This window comes from Gallus gallus, chromosome 3, assembly GCF_016699485.2.
Source record: "Gallus gallus isolate bGalGal1 chromosome 3, bGalGal1.mat.broiler.GRCg7b, whole genome shotgun sequence".
NCBI lineage: Eukaryota > Metazoa > Chordata > Aves > Galliformes > Phasianidae > Gallus > Gallus gallus.
Genome location: NC_052534.1, coordinates 44,057,537 through 44,079,836, shown reverse-complemented (window position 1 = coordinate 44,079,836; position 22,300 = coordinate 44,057,537). Strand labels below are relative to the sequence as shown.

Below are 22,300 nucleotides of genomic sequence, written 5' to 3'. Positions count from 1 at the left end.
GATCTCTTGAATATAGAGGAAGTTAACAATTAGAAAAGCTTCTGTGCATGTGCTTTTTAAGTCTTTGCACTAAAAGTCTCGTTTTGATTTTTTTCCTAGAATATATACCCCTAGTTCTTTTTCTTTTTACTTTTTCTATATGTTGGTTTTCTCTACAAACGTGAAGCTATTCTGCCCAAAACAGTGCTCAGAAAAGCTCTTATTTTCAGTTTTACTTTCACATACAACTTCTAAGAAGGAAGTTTAAACTAAGTTTTGCTATGATTTGGTGCAACCTATTACCTCATTTCTAACTTCACTATGAATTTAGGGGAAAAAAAAAAGGAAAAAAAACCTACACAAATAAAATTAGATAATGCTCTTTCTTAGAATCATATTATATGCATTTTATTTTTCTGTCACAATCTCAGTACATTACTTAAATATTGATTCTTCAGTGACTAAGGAGGTGTGTTCCAAGCTTTGTTAATACTAACTAAGAGCAAACACTTGGTTTCTGCATATGTACTCCAAGCGGCAGAAGGAGTAGGAAGCTGTGATTGGATGATTATTATACCATGCCTTGAAAGCTCAGTAAAAATCCTTTCCTTGCCCTCCTCTTTTGTGTACTGTTCAGACAAGAGGGAAGAAAAAAAAAATGTATGTAAACAAATATATACTTAGGCACAAGGCCTTTAATGGCCTTTATTGTGTAATTATCATCTTTTATATGTAGTATGGAATTTAGCATACTTATTAGCCAGGAATCACATTGCTCTTGCCTACATAGAGATTTTGTGCAGTAACTTCTGCCTTTATTATTTCTTTCTGTATGAATGAAGTAAAAAAAAAAAAAAAAGTTTTACGTGTTCAGGTAAGTGTAAAAGCTATAAAAATACATTAAAACGAAACTTGGCTTTTTATCTTGGGTTCTGAAGTGTTCTGCCATAAATACGTAAGCAATTTCAGCCTGAATTTGTGTTGTTCAGAAACCTGTCAATGCAAATATATTTACAAAGCAGATGTGAGTATAGACAATTGCATTATATCATGTGAAAGAACTGGAAAGAGAAAGCTTAGTACATGGTAATTTCCTATCTGTGCTTTCAAAATGTAATGTTTCATTGTGGAAATGTAAAATCACGGTTCACTTAGAAGGTTTTTAATTTCTGAATTCTATATTTAGATTGTCTCTAGATCTATTCCCATGCTGTTTTGCAATACTTGAAAAAACAGACTCTAGTGGCAGAGATGGTTTGTCAGTATATTTTTCACATTACAAGCTTAACCTATTGTGATGATCTGGAAAGAAGTATTTAACTGATCAGGCAAATTTGATTCCTTTGATTTACACTATTAGAAAGCAGTTTTCACGACATGATTATTTGATTCAGCTCTCACAACAGCTTGTAAGAGATATGGAAGTTGTCAGAAAGATATTCTTGGGTGCTCAGGGACTGCTTTTGAAGTTACTTTGAGTTGACAACTAATGAGAAGCTTTTTTTCTGAAGTTACACTTCAGTGTTCATAGATGATACGGCTATTTTTTGTTTGCAAAATGATGGATTAGATATGGCTTTGTTTATTGTCTGTAACAGAAAATCTACCTTACCTCCAGATAGGTATTTTCCTTTTTCTGTTTTCTGTTGTTATGTTGATTGGTTTTTTGGAGTCATTGTTTTTTCTGTTATTTTGTTGTTCTGTTGTGTGGTGTTTGTTTGTTTTCTGGTAGATATCTTCTTTACTGTGTGTTAGAGCTGAACAGTGATGTTTTTTCACACTGAAGATGACAGGAAGTCTGATTCAAAACTGATATGTTACTAATGTGATTACAGTGAATACATTTGGAATGTCAGGAAGAATTTTTTTTTCCTGAAATGCTAAATTGATTTTGTAAGATAAAGACACTCTGGTATACGTGGAGCTAATAACGTAATGAAGAGGTTAGTTATGTTTCTCTTGGTTGTGGCTTTTTGGGATGCATTTCACTGAAATTACACAAAGTGACAGTTGCTTTTGTCTCCAGATATACTATTTTTTTTTCCTTCTCCCCTCCCCCCTTTCTAAATAGAGTGGTTAAGATACTTTTGATAGCTGTGTTGAAGTGGCATGGTAAAGTAATACTGCTGGAAGCTGACGATGCTATGACATTGAAAAAGCTATTTGTAAAGACTTAAATTTCTTGTTCTAAGAATGCGGAGCAGAAGAGGAAGTCAAGAAAGCAGTAAGTGATGAAAATATGGAATAATACAAGAGCTCCACTCTCAACGTTCTCATGCATTATCTTCAGAAGCATTAGTTGTTCAAGAATTTTCTCTTCCTGTGCAAATGAGTAAAAGTGTTTATTAATGTGGTATCAACCATTCAGAATTTAAAAAATAGGCCTTAAACTTTATATCTGAAAGTTAATATCTGAAAGTTAGGTACAACTTAATGAGTAGTTCTGAGAAAGCCAGTCATACTCCTAATATCTAAATATTAGAAATCTTACTTTGGTCTCTCTAGGTATTGTCAGGAAGATATCTTTTTTTATAATGATAATACTGTGGGAGATAGAAACATCAACTTTAACAGACTATTAAGTCTGAAATTTGATTATGATCACTTAAATCTCAATATGTTTAATTATTTTTAGTGTTCATTCTTATATTAGTATATTCATCTTGAATGCTTGTCTGGTGTGATTAGATGAAGTTGTTGTAAGATTTAATTGATCTTACTGATTTTTGTATTATAAGAACAAGGCTGTGAGCACTGTAGCAGTCACTGAATGGTCTATGAAATATAATTTGGATTATTTAAATAATGAAAACGTTTAAACATTTGTTACTCTTCTTAAAAATTAAGAGGATTTAGAGTAATTACCTGCTTAAAGCTTTGTTGGATTCCTGCAGAAATGGATAATTGTGTGGCTATTGAGGTAATATTAGCCATAACTGATACTTAAGAATGATGATATGGTAACCAATAAAAATATTGTCATAAGTTTTGTATAGTGTTCCAGCAATATCTATTGTCCCTGTTTTCAAGTTTAGTTTCCACAGGCCATTTGACTGATATTTATATAAATCTTCATGAGATTCCATTTTCATTCTGATTTCACTTTTTGGTTTTATATAACATTAAAAATATATAACATTAAAAATAAATGAAAGTCTATTTTAGACCGAATTTACTGCATTTTAGAAGCCTGTTGGACCATGGTAACACATAAGACTTCAGTTACACAGTAAAACAAACATTCTACCTCAACGCTGAGACAGTGCAGGCAGTGCTGATGTACTCTTTGTGTAAATGCCTCAGCTTAGTCTGAAGAGAGATTCATATACAGAAATCTTACCACTGATGCACCAACTTGTATTTCTTCTAGGCTGTGAATTTAAGCAGAAGTAGTAACATTACAGCAATGTAAAACTTGATACAGCTATACAAAATTTGTAGTCACTTCAAAAAATATATAGCAATTGTCATGGTTTCATGGTTTTTCATTGGTATTCCACATCATGATGTCATGGAAACCAGACTGAACCACGGCACCCATACTGAAAATATTTGTGAAATTGTTTAAAAAAAATTGAGAAACTTAAGTTTTCCTACATTGCATAGTACAATTTAGTTAGCTAAACAGTGAGGGGGTTAACTTGAGAGGATTAAAGCCTGGTGCAGCACTACTGCTTTTGATACTCAGTCCATGGTACCCTTTTTGCTTTTGTTTTCTCCAGAACAGAGTGTAGAATTCCTAGGAAGACTGCTAAGGTTACACTGTGCTGCATGGCAAACACCATGTGATAGTGATTGTTTATGACATAAATCTGAAAAAGCATGAGGAATTTCTTGCATTTCTTCCTTCCTCCCCTTGTTGTATAGTTTTAATTCATATGATCTGGGAATCATGTAGGTGTTTTATTTTTACCTTCTATTCTGACTTTTATACTTGACATTGGTTTTAGTCCACTTAAGTTTTTTATCTGACTTAATATTGCTTGTTTGTCTATGCTACTTAACTGTGAATGAACACAGCTATGGCTAGCAAAATGAACAGAAGAATAACAGGAATAAGTGTGATTTCTCAACTTGTTAAATTTCTTACCATTTGTTCATCTGGTCAGTGTTAAGATAGAGCATTCCTAATTAATCTAGACTACACTAAACTCTTGAAAGCATCTTTGAAAAACTGTATTAAGTAAATGCATAAAGATGCATACTTAGAATGTGTATCAATAGTATAATTTACAGGTAGAGACGTGACATGTTGACCTCCTCAGTGTATTTGTTTTAAGGATAGTTTAAAAATTCAATGACCTGATCTCATTTTATCTAGTAAAAACTAAGTTGTAAAAACCTGTTTGTTTCAAATTCTGTTTGCAAAAGGCTTGAAGGCATACTTCATATTTCACTGATAAATTGAATAAAGAAGACAAAGTACTGGGCTGACTTACGGTGCTGTATGATATTATATTTTGTATCATGTAATGTTCCTTAGGCTTGCGGAGATAATAAAGTAGAGAACTAGCAGCTATTTTTAGTCTTAGTTATTTTTCTTAAGTTTATTTCCCACAAATTTGTCTTTGGCTCATGTACTTTATTGCTTTCAAAGAAAATAACAAATCAGACCAATCAATTGTTGCCGTAGTCTACTGATGGTATATTTCTGAACCTCTGTGTTAGTTTTTCCTTTCCAATAGCTTCATATAGCCAAATAAAAACTTCTTTAGTCAGTATTGTATATGATTCAAATATGAAGTATTGCTCTGAAAGAATAGTAGCATACTAAAGAAACTTAGTGAAGATCCCCATTTTCCTTGGGCAGAAGTCTAATTTTGAGCTTAGAATGCAAGAATCATGTTTAATCTTTAAGGTTTAACTGTTTTCTTTATGCCTTTTGTCATTGAAAGCAGTTGATTACGATAAATTTTTAATGGTTCTATCAAATTTCAAAATACCATTATAGTTATGATATATTATTACAATATTACCTTTGATTTATCATCTATTAATATCTGTATGTTTTTATATTGGCAACTACTGCAAAAAAGTGCACTATGTCTTTTAAATATATGCATTTTAATGGAATATTTTATATATTTACTTGCCTTCCTCTTTTATGCACTGTTGTAGGAAGAAATAGAAATGTGTGTATCATGAAAAATTCTGGAATCTCTTGAAAATATTACGAATTCTTTGTTGCTTCAAATATCAAAATACAGAAAAAATACACTGATAATATAAACAAAGTTATTGTTTCATAGTGACAATTCTGATGTGCTTGGTAGTTACACAAAAATATGAATGTACAATGGGGAATATCTTGTGATATTTTATTCCTTCTAAATACATACATGACTTATATAAGCATATAATAATGACCATGTATCTTATTTTCCCTTATTAGATTTATTTAGACTTTTATTAACAAAAAATGTTAAACCTTTAAAGCTATACAGTGTCAGCATTGCAAAACATATACATATGTCATATGTTCTGAGTATAAATTTTCAAAGTGAAATAGCAGTGAAACAAAGAAGTACAATTGAATAACAAAATGTATTGTTTCAAACTGAGAGAGGCCCATATTCTGATATTTTTAGTAGGGTTGCCAGTTTAAATAGTTTTAAGTAGAAAATAATCCTTTACCGACTCCTTCGGTTTTTGAGTAGGAAAAATACATTTTACTATGAGAAATGTTACTTAAACTTACGTTACATTATAAAATAATGTAAACTAACAATGTTAGTTTATGTAACTAAATGTTACTTAAAAATATGGGCTCTTCCCATATTACAGAAGCCATTTGTTAAATTTTAAAGGCAATATGAGTATTACTCTTATAATACAACAAAATAAAACCTTAGGTGTTACAGTACATTGTAATATATTTCACCCAAGATTTATCTAAAGTACTCTGTCCTTCCAGATACTTTCGTCATGATTCTTGCCTGGTTCCATCCCTACTTATATCTTGCTGAAATGAACCATTTGTAAAAAGTATGTTATTGAAAGAGCAGATGAATCTCTAATAAAGCAAACATCTACATGAGGGGCGGTTTGTAAATTCATGTCTTAAGCTGTTATTTGTTTGATCAACAATTGGCCCCTATGAAAGGCCATTTTTACATACCCTTCTGGATTTCTTTTGGGCACTAAATTTGGGAAGGGCTATTGAGTTATCTAATTGGCGTGTGTTCTCAGTTATGATAACACTGATATTGTTTCCACTAGCTGAAGAAAACTGTTTGGGCTTGCGTATCATTTTGCAAGTTAATCCTAATGAGAATAGCTAGATAAGTTATCTCTGGTATTTATTTAAAAAAAAAAGTGTGTCACAAAGAAGCAAACAAATAATTTCTGTATTTCTATTTTGAATAACGTATGATCTCAAAAATAAATAAATAAATAGAAGTCATAAAGATATAATGACTAAAAGTCATCTGAAGACTTCTTCCCACATGTGAAGTACTATCTTTGGTGACACCATCAGTGTAAGAGTTGTGTTCAGTGACTCATTTCACAGACATTCATGTCAGATGCCACAAATGACTATAATCTCCTCCTAAAGCAAAGTTTATTTTTAACTTCATGACAGTAATATGGTCTAATCAACTCAACTTAATATTCCTGAGTGATATATACCTGCAACAAAAGTTTTGTTCACATATTTTTGATATATTTATTATAATATTTAAAAGCCTCACAAGAAAACATATATTTTTTAAATGTATTTGTGTTCTTCACTTCATCTCAGTTTGTGTAATTCATGCCAACCTCCACATTTATCCTAGTAAAGTGACAGGGCTTGAGTGTGGATGCTGTTCAGTGCATAGTTAGCACAGTCCTGGCATAGTTTTGTCAGGGTCAGAGAATTACTTCTGCCTTGTTCTGTTTATGTGTTGATATAGGTCATGGAAACATTTGGATCACACTGTAGATTATAAATTCTGAAGAACATGCACTTGTCTTGAGTTATGACTTAATTGGAATTATATTGATTTTTCATAACAAGTGTCTTTAAACTTCTCTATGGTAGCATGATCTGTTTGTTCCCAAATAAAGCCTTGATATTTACTTTAATTTTCTGTTTATCTTATTCAACTCTTTCACTATTGAAGTAGAGTACAACACCATCACATTGTTTGGTATCAACCACCAGATGGTGCAGTATTTCCTTCTATTTCTGAGGCTTTACCTATGTCTAAAATTTCTTCATGTACTATTTGATTCACTTATTTACGATTTACCTCTCAAGACCTTCCAGTGTTGCTCATTGTCTCATTCTGCCAGACCATGACTGAAAAGCATGAAATAAATTCAGAGTTATCTTCCAGGACTCTTGGAGTCCATGCAGCAAAGGATTTTGGATGGTTGACCTCTTCTTCTTAGGCAGTCCTCTATTCCAATGCTTCTCTTGGTCTGTGCTCCTTCTCAGAGACAGACAATGAGAATACTTTGGTTTTCCTTTCTTAGTATTCTTGAAGTTAGTGAAGATTCATAGACTGTGACCCTGCTTACTCCAACTTGTTTCAGGAAGTTCTCATCACAGAACTTCTTTGCTTGTAAGATGCGGCAGTTTCTGGCCTAAGTATACAGTTTTCATGGTAACTTTGAGTACATTTTATTATCTTTCTTACTGGGTGCTGGATGTTTATCTCGGTATGTTCAGACATTGGTCTTTCATAAGGAGGATAGTCATTATTAAACATGGGAAGATGAACCCATTGGATCAGTGGTACAGATTCCCAAGCGTATGTATTGCAAAATAACTTGGAAATTTGGAGGATGGTTTTCAGGAGTTGCCAGTCAAAAACAGTCAGCAATGCAATTACTTCGTCAGCATATACCGGTGAACCTTCACGTGCTCTCTGAAAAACCCTTGGTCTTTGTTAGCCTTTGATCTTGAACATTGTCTAGGGTTTAACTGAAGTTTCAATCCTTAGGAGGTGTTGTTAAACAGCATTGAACTGAATGTAGTCCTTGTGTCTCTAGGGCAGCCACAGGACTGATCAGATATTTTTTACCTATTCTTTTCTTCACATTACTGAAAATTAGGTTTTATAAAGTCTGTGATCTATTGCGGGTGAGTGAAGTATTCCAGATATAGAGATACAGGCATCATAAGATACTCAAGTTACTGGAGTGAATTTACCACTCTTAGAAAAAAATAAGTATTTAAATACATTTGACCATATATAGTATTCTAACAAGTATTAAATATTACTATGATGCCTTTTTACTTGTATTTTAATAGCATAGCATATACTGACCAAAATTTGCAGCATGAAAACTGAACGCTTCTTGAACTTAGTTGAAATGGGCTGTTGGTGGACTGTTCAGTGGATGAAGAACTGGCTGCAGGATTGAGTCCAGAGTGGTGGTCAGCAGCTCAATGTCTGGGTGGAGATTGGTGTTGAGTGGTGTCCCCAAGGGATTGGTGCTGGGGTCGATACTTTTTTTTTAATAACTTTATCAGTGACAGTCACAGTGGGGTCAAGTGCACCCTCAGCAAGTTTGCTGATGATGCCAAGCTGTGGGGTGCAGTTGACACACCAGAGGGATGGGATGCCATCCAGAGGGACCTAGACAGGCTTGAGTGGTGGGCCCAGGTGAACCTCATGAGGTTCAACAAATCTAAATGCAAGATCTTGCACTTGGGTTGAGGCAACCCCCACTACCAATACAATCTGGAGGATGAACAGATTGAGAACAACCCTGCCAAAAAAGACCTGTGGGGTACTGGTGGATGGGAAGCTGGACACGGGCAGCAATGTGCCCTTCTAGCCCAGAAAGCTAACCAGATCCTGGACTGCATCAAAAGAAGTATGGCCAGCAGGTCAAGGGATGTGATCCTGCCCCTGTACTCTGGTGAGGCCTCACCTGGAGTACTGCATCCAGATGTGAAGTCCTCATACAGGAAAGACATGGATGTGTCGGAGCACATTCAGAAGAGGGTCACAGAAATGATCCAAGGGAGGGAACACCTTCCTTGCGAAGATAGGCTGGTAAAGCTGGTGCTGTTCAGACTGGAGAATGCTCCAGGGAGACCTGATAGCAGCCTGTCAGTGTCTAAAGAGGTGCTTTAAGGAAGAAGGGGGTACGCTCTTTGATAGGGGCTGTGATAAGACAAGGGGAAATGGCTTCAAACTGAAAGAGGGGAGATTTAGAGTGGATATGAGAAAAATGTCTTATGATAAGAGTAGTGAGGCACTGGAACATGCTGAGTATGCCCTGTCTTTGGTGACATTCACGATTGGTCTGGGCAGTGCTCTGAGCAGTCTTTTCTATCTATAGGTGTCCCTGTTGGGGAGTTGGGCTAGGTGACCCTTAAAGATCTCTTCCAACTTAAATGATTCTATGATTTATTCAGTTCTAGTCAAGAATGTATATATGACTTGCCAATGCAAATGTGGCATTAATAGAACCAGAACGAGTTATCAGAGGATGACCTGACCTTCTCTGGCTAACGCCTTCCTCTTGGAATACTCAGAGAGGAGAACATGCAAAATAGGATTCATTTTGCTGATAGAGCATGCAAAGAGCAGGACTCATAAGGGGAGCCCTGGACCTAGACGGAGATAACTGTTTTCACTGTTCTCACTTTTCTTTCAGATAAACCTCATTTCTGCATGAACTTAATGATTTTTTCCCCTGAAGCTCTAGGATAAGATTACTTTACTAGAATTCATAAAAATCTTTATCATCCTTCCTTGTCTGATGCTGTGTGTACCCCTTTTGGTCTTCTTTCAAAACTGTATTCCAGATGTCAGAAATGTTTAAGGATTGCAAAAGATTCAAGATGGTGAACAATTAGAAAAGACTATTACTAAAAAAAAAAAAAAAAAAGATGGTTTTGGTTACCAACATGATAGGGCCTTCATATTGAGAAATAAAATTACCAGAAGCCGTAGCATAACAAGTCGTAAAAAGAATTTACAATTTTTACTGTTTTTTTGTCATGCATTCCTCCTTTACTGTGTACACTGATAAATCATTTCATCACTTTCAACTATTTGCAGTGTTTCATTATTTCTACCATTCTCAGTAATGCTTGTGTTTTAAAATTGTTGTAGCCTTTGATAATATACTAAGCAGCATCATTTCTACTAATCCCCTGGATGCTCCTCCATTAACGTTTTTGCTGCTTCTATTGTAACCTGTTTTTAATTCATGAAAGGACTTAATTTTGCCTCCTGTGGCTACTAAGTTAACTTAATAATCTCCTGAAAAGGACTCTATTGAAAGCTTTTTGAAATCCTAATTTAATATCTACAGAGCCAGATATCCTTTATCTATTACTTTAACTCTTAAAAGTGTCCCTTCGATTGCTTTTAATAAGCTGAATCTCCAGAGTGCAGTCTACAGATTTCTGCTCTTTGTCTAGCAAGCCTGTTTTATTAGAGTAGGAGACATGTAAAACCTCTCATTTAGTATCATATAACAGCTTCTCAGTTCTTACTAAACTTACGAGACAACTAGTTGAGTCATTGGGCACTCGTACATTTAGGATTCTGATTATACTTCTTAGAGGTATACGTTCTTAAAAAGAAGGAAAACTGAAAAATAGGTTGTTCTCATTAAGAGAATTTTGCAAATGTCATGTAAAATCAATAAGATTAACTGTGTGGTTAGAAATGAGTGAATAGACTGTGAATTTACTGAGAGGACTCCCTGTTCTGTATAATTTTCCATGCTTACTAATAATGATATAAAAAAAAAAAATTAGTTACATCTCTGGAGATCAGTGAAAAGTGAGGGGAGAATTCTTCCAATTTTAGTAGTACAATAATGAAGCCTTAAAAAAAAAAAAAGTTGGAACAGATGTATGATAGGTATAGTTGTTTTTTCTGGCAGTGCTCAGAAATCCCCCCCATCACAATGTGTCGTTGCAGCTTGTGAGCGAGTGGAGAACTTTTCTGCTCCTGTAGAAAGACATCAGTAACCCCTTTACTGTGCTTACAATAAAGGAAAAGTGGAAAAGGCTTAAATAAGAAATAGATTAATCGCAACTACAGACAGAAGCACATTTCCAGCACACAAAATGTTCCACTTTTGCTTGGGATTAACTTTGAAATTGCACAACTGCTCCAAAGTAAGCTACTGATGTAGACTAACCTTGAAGCATTTGAGGAAATATCTCTTCTTTTTCTAATTAGGAGAATGAACAGAGTATCACTGTTTTATTCTATTATAACTTTTTTGCTAGCTTTCCCATATAGAGATAAATGTCAAGAGTCCAAAGGTGATGGGAACTGTCTAACTGAGAACTCTTAACTTAGAAAAATAGCTATTATAATTTACCCTTGAGCCCTTCATTCTCCACATTTTTATTACAATTAAAAACATATACTGTGTATAAATATTCAAATAATAATGCACAGTGACAGATTTTAAAAGTTTTCACTACTTCTAAAGCTATACAACTACTGACTTTTTTTTCTATGTGCGTGTCTGAAACTTATGAAATTGGATATATTCTGCATTATATTGTTGATGATTTCCAGGTATTTTCTGGTATGCCTTAGTCACTAAATCAAAATAAATCTTCAGATAGTTGTTTTTAATTTTGGCCGCAGACTTTTTTTTTCCCCCCCTGTACCTTTATCCCAATGTTCCTGCTTTTCTCTATTTTTTCCTGGTTTTGTGTTATTTATATTAAAGCTGAATAATTTCGAGTTAATTTAACGGATAGCTTTTCATTAATAATTGGTGTAGAAAAAACATTAATACCAACGGATTCAAAAAGAACTGCTAGGTCACTGTCTTTCTGAGTGTATAATATAATCAGTTGACATTCTTTCCTGTTTTAACTTCATAATTCACTCTTTACAAATAGTGTTATCTTTCATCTCATTGAAAAAGTAGCAAAAATTATTTCAGTATTTTTTTCCAAAAATTTAAACAAGTTCATTGCTGACATGCTGCATTGTGTATGTTTTGTTAAAATGGTTCCTTCAGTACGGTTTAAATTGAACTACATATTGCACAATGTAATCAGTGAGGATCAATATGTCTGCCTCCAAAGGGTAGCCAGAATTCCAGATGCTTTCTTATTCTATCTTCAACTTCCCCCTTGAAAATGGGGGTAATCATATCCACTTAGTCTTCTCTTCTTCTGGAACTGCGTTATCCTCTTTGCTTTCCTTTTCAGAAATTTGTTCATTGATGTCTAATTAGGTGCCTACAAAACAAAGTTGTTTCGTCACAATAGTAGTCCTTTGTACCTCCTAAAGTCATGGGGCAGAACCTGTCCTCTGCTTCTTGCTGGTGCCTAAGTGCAGCTGTGGCAGATTTCAGTGGTCCTTGATGAGGGTGCGACTCAATCTCTCTAGGGGGCTATGGACCTCTGAGCAGTCATTCGCTCCCATTCACCTCAAAGTACGTGTACACAGTACAAAAAGATATTGCTTGATTACTGTAAAATTAAATTATCTTTTCACATCGTGTAATGCTTACACTGTGCAATTGCAGGTAAAAAAGATTAGGGCTTTCTTAATCTGAAGTTTCAAATGTACTGTGCTTGTGGAACTCTTACAACGTGTTAATAATTTGTGTAAGGAAAACGATGGAACAATTGGGTGTGTCCAGCAAGGTTTCAGCTAGTCTTTGAACAGTAAAAAGAATGTAAATAGAACAGCATTCTTTCTGAAGTAGTGGAAATACTTTTGTCAGCCACTGAGATTATCCTGTGGTCCATTATTTGCTTTGCACAAAAAAATCTTCGGTACCTTCTACTTCTGTCAGTTGTGTTTACTGAGACCTATTCTCAAAGTGCATTCATCTTCTATTCGCAGTGCTTCTCATTAGTTAAAAGAAAGCAATCCTGTGAGCATAGTCTACAGCTATTTGCTGTACTTAGCGTATTTTGCATACTTTTCTAGAAACCAGTTGACTCTTAATCTAAAGTGATTAGAAAACAAATAAATTAAAAATTTAAAAAACATTTATTTTTCCTGTTTTTTTTTACGTCTTCCAGTTTGCAGTGTTCATATATATGTTTGTTCCTGTTACTTCCAATACAGAACATGTGAATAAAATCTGGTTGTTTTATATTAGGACAAATTGATCATAATAATAGACTCAATCTTGTAAGTGCCTTGTACAGTAATAGTAATGCTTTCCAATCTATTATATAACTAGCTGGTACTTGCCCTTTTCACATCTACATCATATTGGTGGCTTATAATTAATTAGGCTGCTCAAGTTTTTCTTTTGTTATTATAACATACTGATGAACTCCTACACTGTAGCAGTATTCCTTATAGCATGACATACAGTGTTAAGGTGACAGAAAAGTAACACCTGCATCTCGTAAACCTGTATTTTTGGTCATCCTGATTCATCTGTATGGATACTACAGTTCTCTTTGATATTGGGAAAATCTGCCTTTTCTTTATCATCAAAATGTATGCTTATAAAATCTAGATCTAGGCAGAACAATTTTAAAAAGTTAAGTAGATTCAAGAATAGAACCCACACTCCTTAGAAGTCTATTGTTTTGTTTTTTTTTTTTAGATTAGCTTCTGTGTGGCACAGCTCACATTCACTGAGGTAGCTAACAAAACATTTCTTAAGTAAAATGTAATTGCTAGCTTGCATTTATAGGTGAGATTGCAAGATTTTTTAATTTTTTTTTACTCTCTCTCTAAATGGGGAGGCTTTTATACATATGTGTACCGTCCTTCTTCTTGTCCTTATTTCTCCCCCACTCATTGATCCTCTATTATGGAACAATATGTTTAATTAAAAAAAAAAAAAAACTATTAATTGTCCTCCTCACTAACACTGATAAGATTAGGTTGTCAACTTCCAGTGTGCAAACTGAATATATCTATGGAGTATATCTGCTACAATGACATAAATTTGATTATTTTCAATAATGTTACAGAGCTCATAATATCCAGTTTTAGCTTTTATTGCTTATTATAGGTTATGAGTAGACTGTTTTTGCCATATTGCCAAATGTTTGTGATCAGATGATTTCTGTTTCAGTCATTTTCCTCTTTAATATGTATCAAGCCTGAGCCAAAGTAGTTAAATCTTATTTTTACCCTAGCACAACTTGAAGCCATTCCCTTTTGTCCTGTCACTAGTTAAGCAGGAGAGGAGGCTGACCCCCACCTCACCACAACCTCCTTTCAGTAAAGAAAGGGAGAGCAGTAAGATCTCCCCTGGGCCTCCTCTTCTCTAGACAAAACAAAAATTTGTCAAGAGACAAATATACTAAAAGCAAGAAACCACAAACTGTGAAATGCACAAGCTTCATCTTGATTACAGATACAGAATGTTTGAGGAAAAAAAATACCTTTAAACTAAAGTGGAAGGAAGGCTTTTCTTCCTAAAATCAGAAGGAACTTCAGAGTATTCAAGAATATTTCTGCTTTTCTCTCTCTACAAAGCTAGGAAATGAAGGTGAAATAGAAGTTTTCAACTGAAGGTGGTGTGAAATGGAAAAAAAATCTTAAAAGGAACAATTATTTTATCAGAGAATCCATACAAAATCTTTACTATGCTTACAAAAGTTCCTTTTTCTCCTTATCCAATCAAAAACTGCAGTTTCTTCTTATATACTTAATTTTAATGTTTTAGATAAAGTTATTAAATGAATGTATAAGCAGTCTGATATAGTGTTTCTGGGAGATCAAATCCAGGTTTTGGATAATCATATCAAAGATGTACAGTAGAATGTAGATAATAAGATGAAAAAAACAGTTTCTGTACATTAAATGTTGTCTTCTAAAACTCCAGATTGTTTTAAATTTGTATGTTTAAGAAAAATCAATAATATACTCGTTGTCAAACTTCTATACCTTAAGTTTTCTCAGCTATCTTGCTTTCTCCATTTATCAGGCAGGTTAGTCAGGGAGCTTGTGTTTTTTTTACTACTTACAGATTAAACTTGGGCTTCTCGTTATCTCATCAGACTTTCCTCTCACTATTAGCTACTTCACAGAATGGTTTTCTTGCAGAAAAAAATAATTCTGTAAATGTGATACTGCCATTGGTTTTCTTCCATCTTTTGTTTCAGTGATGTATTGATAAAATAAGTATAAACTGTATATTGTTTATTTTTGACCTAGGTAGCTCGGAAATTTCAGGAAACAAGAGAGTTTACTGATGCTTACACAGTGGTTTTCTTTGTCTGATCATATTTTATAGTGACTTATCGATTATTTTTTTTTATTTGGCCTAATTGCTGAAAATTCCAATTGTTGGTTCAACAACTTACCACTGTATGAAAGTTCATTAACAATTATTTTGAGATCTCTTAAAATTCATATTAGCAGCATTATTGTTAGATGTAAACAAGTTTTGCCAAGAATCTAGGCTTTCATCAGCACTTTTTGTGGGTGGATGTGAACAACAGAAGAATTTTGTGGGTGTAAGCAGAAAAATCACATTTTTCTCTGAACAGCTGTATAATAGCCACTTATAAAGGCTAAACAGTAAACACAGAAGGAAAGGGTTTCACACCATGGAATGTAAGACAAAATATTTCTGGGATCCATATTGTGGGAGTTATTATAGAGCACAAAATGCTAAGTAAAAATTTGCTGTTTACTTGGACAGCTAACGCTTCAATAAATGAGATAGTGTCCTTTTCAGAGCCATACCCGTAGCCATCCACTGATGGCTTTGGAACTAATTGAGAGTAGTATACACAAATGCTTTATTATCTAGAGCTTGTAATACGAATATATTGTGGAGAGTTTGTTTCAAAAATAAGCTTTTGTATAATGGATTTTTTTTTAAACCAGGCATTGCATTGTCCTAAAAGTTATTATATCATTTCTACTTTATGTAATGTATGAACTTGTAAGTCAGTGTTGGTAGATTAAGGTTACGTTGTTTAATGACTAACTATTATCACTGGGAAGACAAGTTGAACAAGCTTTTGAATGCGTAAGCTTTCTTCATGTCTGGATCATAAAAGTCAGATTTTAAAGGCAAAGAATAGCTGAGTGAAATTGCTCAGACTATCAGAAAATCTTTGAGAGAAAATGATTGCTGGTACATGCAGAGAAGACGAGATGTTAATAGAGAGAGGGAGAAAAAACACAAAGGATTCTATTCTATATGTTTTGATCAGAATAGTTGCAGATTCGAATACAGTGACCTGACAAGGTTGCGTATTTCCCTGGAAATTGTTTGTAATTTTGAAAGAGTTGTCAAAAATCCATGTAAGGAATGGGTTTAAAAAAAAAAAGAAAACAAATGCAATGGGAAAATGTTCTGACAAAGGTGGTTTTCTTTGTAAAAATAAAAAATTAAAAAAAAAAACTTAAAAAAATGCATATATCTAATTTTCACATCTAAAGCTTTGCCCAGATGCAAGTAGTTGTAGATTTTTGTTCTAAATTTTCTGAAAGCCGAATTTTCAGTAATGAAATTGTAATCAGATAATTGTGTAAACTACAAATTAGAAGCTAAAAGGAAAAACACTGAAGGACAGAGGACAAGAAGAAATGTCTTGTTCATGCTCTTCCTTTTTCATCAGTAGTTTTTTGGTCTAACTGGCCATTTCTTACTTCATGCGAACTTCTCTCCGTAGTGAGGATTTTGGCTTTTCAATTAGGCTTGTAACCAGAAGTTTGCAGTTGCTATTTTACCAGCTCACAAGCCTTATCCATAGCATGCTGAGTGTCAAAAACTATAAATACAGATAATGTAAATATCTTCTGAATCTTCTTTTTGTGGTTGCGTGGTATAGTTGTTTTTGAACTTTCTCATTAATTGACCGTGGGATATTGGCTCTAAACGCATCTGGTAAGGGTGTTTTTCCTTGTGAAATAAAAATAAATAAATAATCCAAGCAAAAAATACAGAGAAGCCACCATATATGGTGTTATAGATTCTCTGCTAGGAAGTGTGGATTTTATTTTTTCCTTCCTCTGTATGGCTGACAACTAGAAATTGATATTGTTCATATGTAGGTAAATTGTTATAATGGAGTAATTCTTTTTACACTCTTGTTAGGGATCAACAATCTCATATGTGAGAGTATTTAAGTATGTAATTGGCTCTACATCTGCCAATGGTGAGATATTCACAGCAAATATAAAGGACTTACTTTCAAGTACTTCTTCCATTTTAATTTTCATTTATCGTAAGTAAATCAGTTGCAATGTGAAAAACTGAAGTGGCCTAGTCAGTAGCTATGATGTGCAAGGTCAGGTCTGCTTAGAGTCAAGCAGGACAGAAAATGAATGACAGTAGCCAACAGGGAATGCATGTCTGCTATTTGCCTGACTTCCATGATTCAAGTGAGAATGTTATTATTGGCTGTAAATCAAGGGATGGGTATTGGTTTGCTTAACTTGACAAATTTTTCCATAGGATGTTTTGAGCTTCAGCATAATCTGTGATCAAGCTTGTTAGTTGTGAAGGAGGAAGCGCTTACCAAATTCCAAAATGCCATCTCATTGGAAAAATAGTGTAGCAGTTAAGTAATATTTTAAAGAAGTGGTTACCTGAAGAGATGTATTGGTCTCTCAGTAGTTTTGATGATCTTAAGATTTTTAGAGAAAATGCTTGGCTGTTGAGAACCTCTTAGCTATATTCACAGCTCTAATAGGCTGAAAGCAAACAAATTCTTGTTCTCAATGATTATTGTGAGTCTATCATCAGGATGATGATGGGTAGAGAAAAGAAAAGGTAAGTGCAAAATCCCTCACTTTGTAGTTTAGTATTGGAGGGAGATTCCTATTGGAAATAGGTACTTAATTTCTCTATATTTTTTTCACCATATAAATCCATGAAATTTCCTTAGAATTCTGTTTCTGAAATGAGTAACAAGTAAAAATAGGTCAGTATTCTAGAAATTGGGTATTTATACAACTGATACTTGTACAGTTCCAGATATTTTTTTTAATTACAGGATTTTTTCCTCTTGTTTGTTCTTTTGAGTGTCCAAGTGAACATATAGTGATCAGATTTTTCTGAAATAAACAGAATGCTATGCTTGAAATAACAGCATTGATTCCTGTGGGTGACTTACAGATTAAGGTGTATAACCAAAAATTTAAGGATCTGGTACTGACAAATCAGGAAGCTTTCAAATGCTATTTCAGATGCTTGAATCATTAGTTTCATCTAAACAACTGAGTTGAGTGGCAGCTGTTCAGAAAATATATGTGAGCATACTAATTTTCTTTCTGATCTTTACATCAAATATTTTGGTATTTCAGTATCTGATGATATATATGTTGCTGGAGACTTGATACTCGATTATACTGTGCAGTGATATAAAATCAATTATTATTTTCTAAATGTACTTATTAGATGGCATGAACTATCTATCAACCCGATAATATTGTATTTGTTTTGTAAAATTGTATTTATTTGACTGTTTATTTTATATTTTCAGGTAGAAATTGAGAAGCTGGACTATCATTATTATCTGCCTTTGTTTTTTGATGGACTTTGTGAAATGACATTTCCATATGAGTTTTTTGCTCGTCAAGGAATCCATGACATGCTGGAACACGGTGAAAACAAGATTCTTCCTGTCATTCCTCAGCTCATTATCCCAATAAAAAGTAGGTGAAGATGTGGGAGGAAAAAAAAGCCACTAAAATTGCATTTATATGGCATAGATTTTTGACAAGTTGCTAATTAAGCAGCAAAACATGACAGGCCGTAAATTTCATGTAGATTACTGCAAACTTGAGTAATTCATAAGGCGTAAGGCCAGAAGGTTTATGCCTTCAATCACATGGTAGATGCAGTTCTCCAGAAAAATAGCCTGTCTGTTGAGTCTTTTTCTTACTACAATATGGCTCCTTGTCTTTGGAAATGTGAAGGGACATGAAGTATTTATTATGTAAGTCTGTTGCTGTATAAAACAGTTCATCTGAAATGACAGGAGAAACCATCAGTTGAAAATTACAGAATTATCTATTCTAACCTTTTTCGCAGAAATATACATTATGTAATCTCAGATGGAATACCACTAATACTAAAACTTAATTTTTTTAAACATCTCTTCTTTCACGTATACTGTTTCATCCTTCCTGGTTCTCTAGATCTGTACCTTCACTAGATTATATTTTGAACCAACATCCTTCTCTAGTTTGATAATATGATTCTTAAGCCTACATATTAGACATTTACTAGTAAACCAGACAGTGTCACGCTGCACTTCTCAGTGTGGGCACGACAGAATTGTTTTATTAGAAATGGAGTTTCAGCCCATGCTAATTTGCCCTCTCCTTAAAAAAGGCAGTTTTGATGCAACAACCTTTTTTTTTTTTTTTTTTTAATTGAGAGAGAGAGAGAGAGTATGAGAGTTTAATAGATAAACTACTGCTAATCTGTGCCAGCTGGCTTCCATTTATTTTTCCAGTTGTAAACTGTGTAATCCTAGCACTAAAAAGCCATGTTGATCAAACTTGATTTCTATTTTATGGTTGATCGGTAATTATATCATTGCTGTCTTTTGCCCTATTTTCTGTAGATGATTCAGCATCCATGCTAATGCAGAACAAAACAGAATCATTCTCTTTGTGTTACAGAATGAATTGTCAAGCAAAATTTTAGAAAAGGGGAAAAGGAATATAGTTTGGCTTCTGATAACACTGATGTATCAATATTGGAAAGATCAGAATTGTTTTGTTTTATTCATTAGCTTTGTTCTCCCTTTAAAAGATCAATTAGTGATGTCACAGTGTCTGTCTTCCCGTAGATTTTGAAAATGTCAAAAGGAGTGTATAATTTTAAAGAATGGTTACTCTGTAAGTGATACTTGTGAAAGGTTTTGAAAACATTACACGTTTTTCTGTCTAAGACAGGAATCGTGTCATTTCTTTAAATCTTTATTTTCAACACCATCCAAATAAATTCATAGTAGTATCTTTTTGAAAGCTGAAATAGTTTCTTTGGAAAAGACTGCAAGTTTATGATGGCAGCTCCAGTTGGGGTTTAAAAGTCTCTCTGAGACTAGAATCTAGCTTAAAAATAATTACCTAGCAGCTTTATCGGTTGCACAGCTTTTAGCATTAGAAAAAGAGTGCTAGGTAAGGATATTTATATGGGTTTGATATATAGCCTTTTAAATTGAATCAGTATTTAAGGTGCTGAAACCCATTCAAGAATGTGCTGGCTAAATTTAGTTATTGGCTCTCTTTTATTTTACTGTACAGTGGGTCACTGGTGTTGTTTTGTTGCTTTTGTTGCTGTCTGGGGGGGGGAGGTTTCAAAGCTTCTGTATTATTTGTTAAGCGTGAAGAGACTAAATAGCATCTAAACATGACAAAGGCTTCTTCCTGACTAAACCCATAATAATATGTTAAAAAGACACACACCATTTCAAGGAATCTGGAAGCGTATACTTCTAAGAGTTTTTGAAATTCTCTGTGCCCATGTAATATAACAGCATAGTCAGAGCTGTAAATTTTTGTGACTAAGCTCCATCCCCAATAAGCTCAGCTATGTTTTACGCAGATTACTGTCTCTAAAGTGTTCCTCTGGGTGTGTTATATCTGATTAACCAGTCTTCTTTTAGACCACGACTATATTTCTACTGCAACCAAGAACAAATCAATTGATCGTTAGGCAATATATATATATGATGGAGGGGAAGGCGATAAAAGAAAAACAGAAAAACAGCTCTGCAAATGAAGTGCTTTGAAAAGCAGTTTTCACCCCTGCATTTGTGTCGAAGGGAAATATTAGCAAAGGGCTGCTCTCAGAAAACATTTTAAATTAAGTTAGATTTTTTTTGTATATTTAAAAGATTTAAGGAGAAATCTGTCAAGCTACCCAAGACAAATGATATGTTTAAAGTTCACGCTTTTTGAATATTGTATCTTAGAGATGAAAATGAAATTATTTAATAAATGTGTGGTTTACTCTAAGTCCTAATCACTTCTACAAATTTTCTGGTTACACAAACAAGCAATGACTAAGAAAAGGGAGTTAACTGAAATTAACCAATGCAGTTTCGTTCCTGAAGACACCTGAAATAATTCCTTATTTTTATTTGCCACCTTGACAGATGTTCGTTTTTAAGGAATCGAGAGGAAGAAAAAAAATCAGATTGGAGATGCTGATTTCTCAAAGAGAAAAGTATTCAAAATATATTCTGGCTTCTCAAAATAAGAATTCAAATCATATTTTATTTTGCAGTGGCAAACCGTGATAAAGTTGTCTACAAATATTGTCATTGAATGACATGAGAAGAACAGGAAAAACAAATTATCTGGAATATCAAAGTCTGTAGTGAGTCTAACTAAAAATTAAAAGATGCAGCATCAGAAAATACAAATATCTCAAGGTGTTAAGACTTTTAGTTCCCTTTCACTGGTAGCTTATGCTAACCCACTGAGTTATTTAAACTAAAAATAAGATCCGTAATTCAAGATGTACTGCAAATAGAGGAGAATACTATGTAGATATTACAAAAATTCTGATGTATAATGCAGAGAAGAGTATCTTCTCTCTTGCCAGGAAGCTCCATACTGTTATTTTCATACTGTAGACAGGGTAGGAAGGAGGCTAATTCTGCTCATCACAAACTGTATCTGTAGCAGAAGACAGAATAGAACCCAGATACGCATCTCTGGGGTAGCTGACCTGCCTATAAGAAACTGGAGCATTCCTTTATTTTTAGTGCACAAAAGGGTCTGTCTGTACCCCATGTCTTTCAATAATGCATTGATTTATTTTAAAACTGACTTGTGGCCTGATCTTATCTATAGGCAGCTAAGAATAGCCAGGAAAAGGCAGAGAGGAGGTGAGAGAGGGATGTTATACTGTTTGCTTGCTAATTGAATGTTCCTGTTCTAAATTCTTGGTGGTCATTATGTGAATGTAAAATTCCTTTTTATACTTTTTTTTTTGAGGCAACTTATGTTTAATATTATGCTTGCCATAACGAGATCAGAAAAGCCATAATTCCTTATACTTGCTGTTGTTAGAGTTTTGGAACTTTGAGGATCCTGCAAAATTCACCAGAATTGACATGAGACACACAGGCAAAAGCACATACTGAGGAGGCAGGATGTTATTACCCTTTTATCTGGTATTACTGTGAACAACATCAGGGGCAACAAACACAGTTTATGGAAGCACCTGCTTTCCTTGAAGCACCTGAAGGCACCTATTGCTCTTCATTAAGTGCAGGCATTTACTTTTTTTTTTTTTTTTTTTTGCTAACAGCATGATTGTAAGATCTTCCAAGACCTTTGCATGCAAGCAACTGATTGTTTGTTCTCCTTCACTTCAGCTCATTTCAGTCGACTTTAGCTAATGTAATTGTTTGTGAATCTCACTTCCTGATGTATTAAAAAAAAAAAAAAAAAACATGAATAAAAAAAACCCACCAAACCTAAGA

At 34.0% G+C, this 22,300-nt stretch overlaps 1 protein-coding gene across 1 annotated transcript in view; it reads left to right on the top strand.

The window, feature by feature from the left end:
* Positions 1-22,300, top strand: part of PACRG (PARK2 coregulated) — a 191,576-nt gene that overhangs the window by 80,414 nt on the left and 88,862 nt on the right. Inside the window, exon 4 of the mRNA XM_419614.8 lies at positions 18,335-18,506. Within this exon, the coding sequence (XP_419614.2) occupies positions 18,335-18,506 (172 nt within the window). The remainder of the gene's footprint in view (positions 1-18,334; positions 18,507-22,300) is intronic.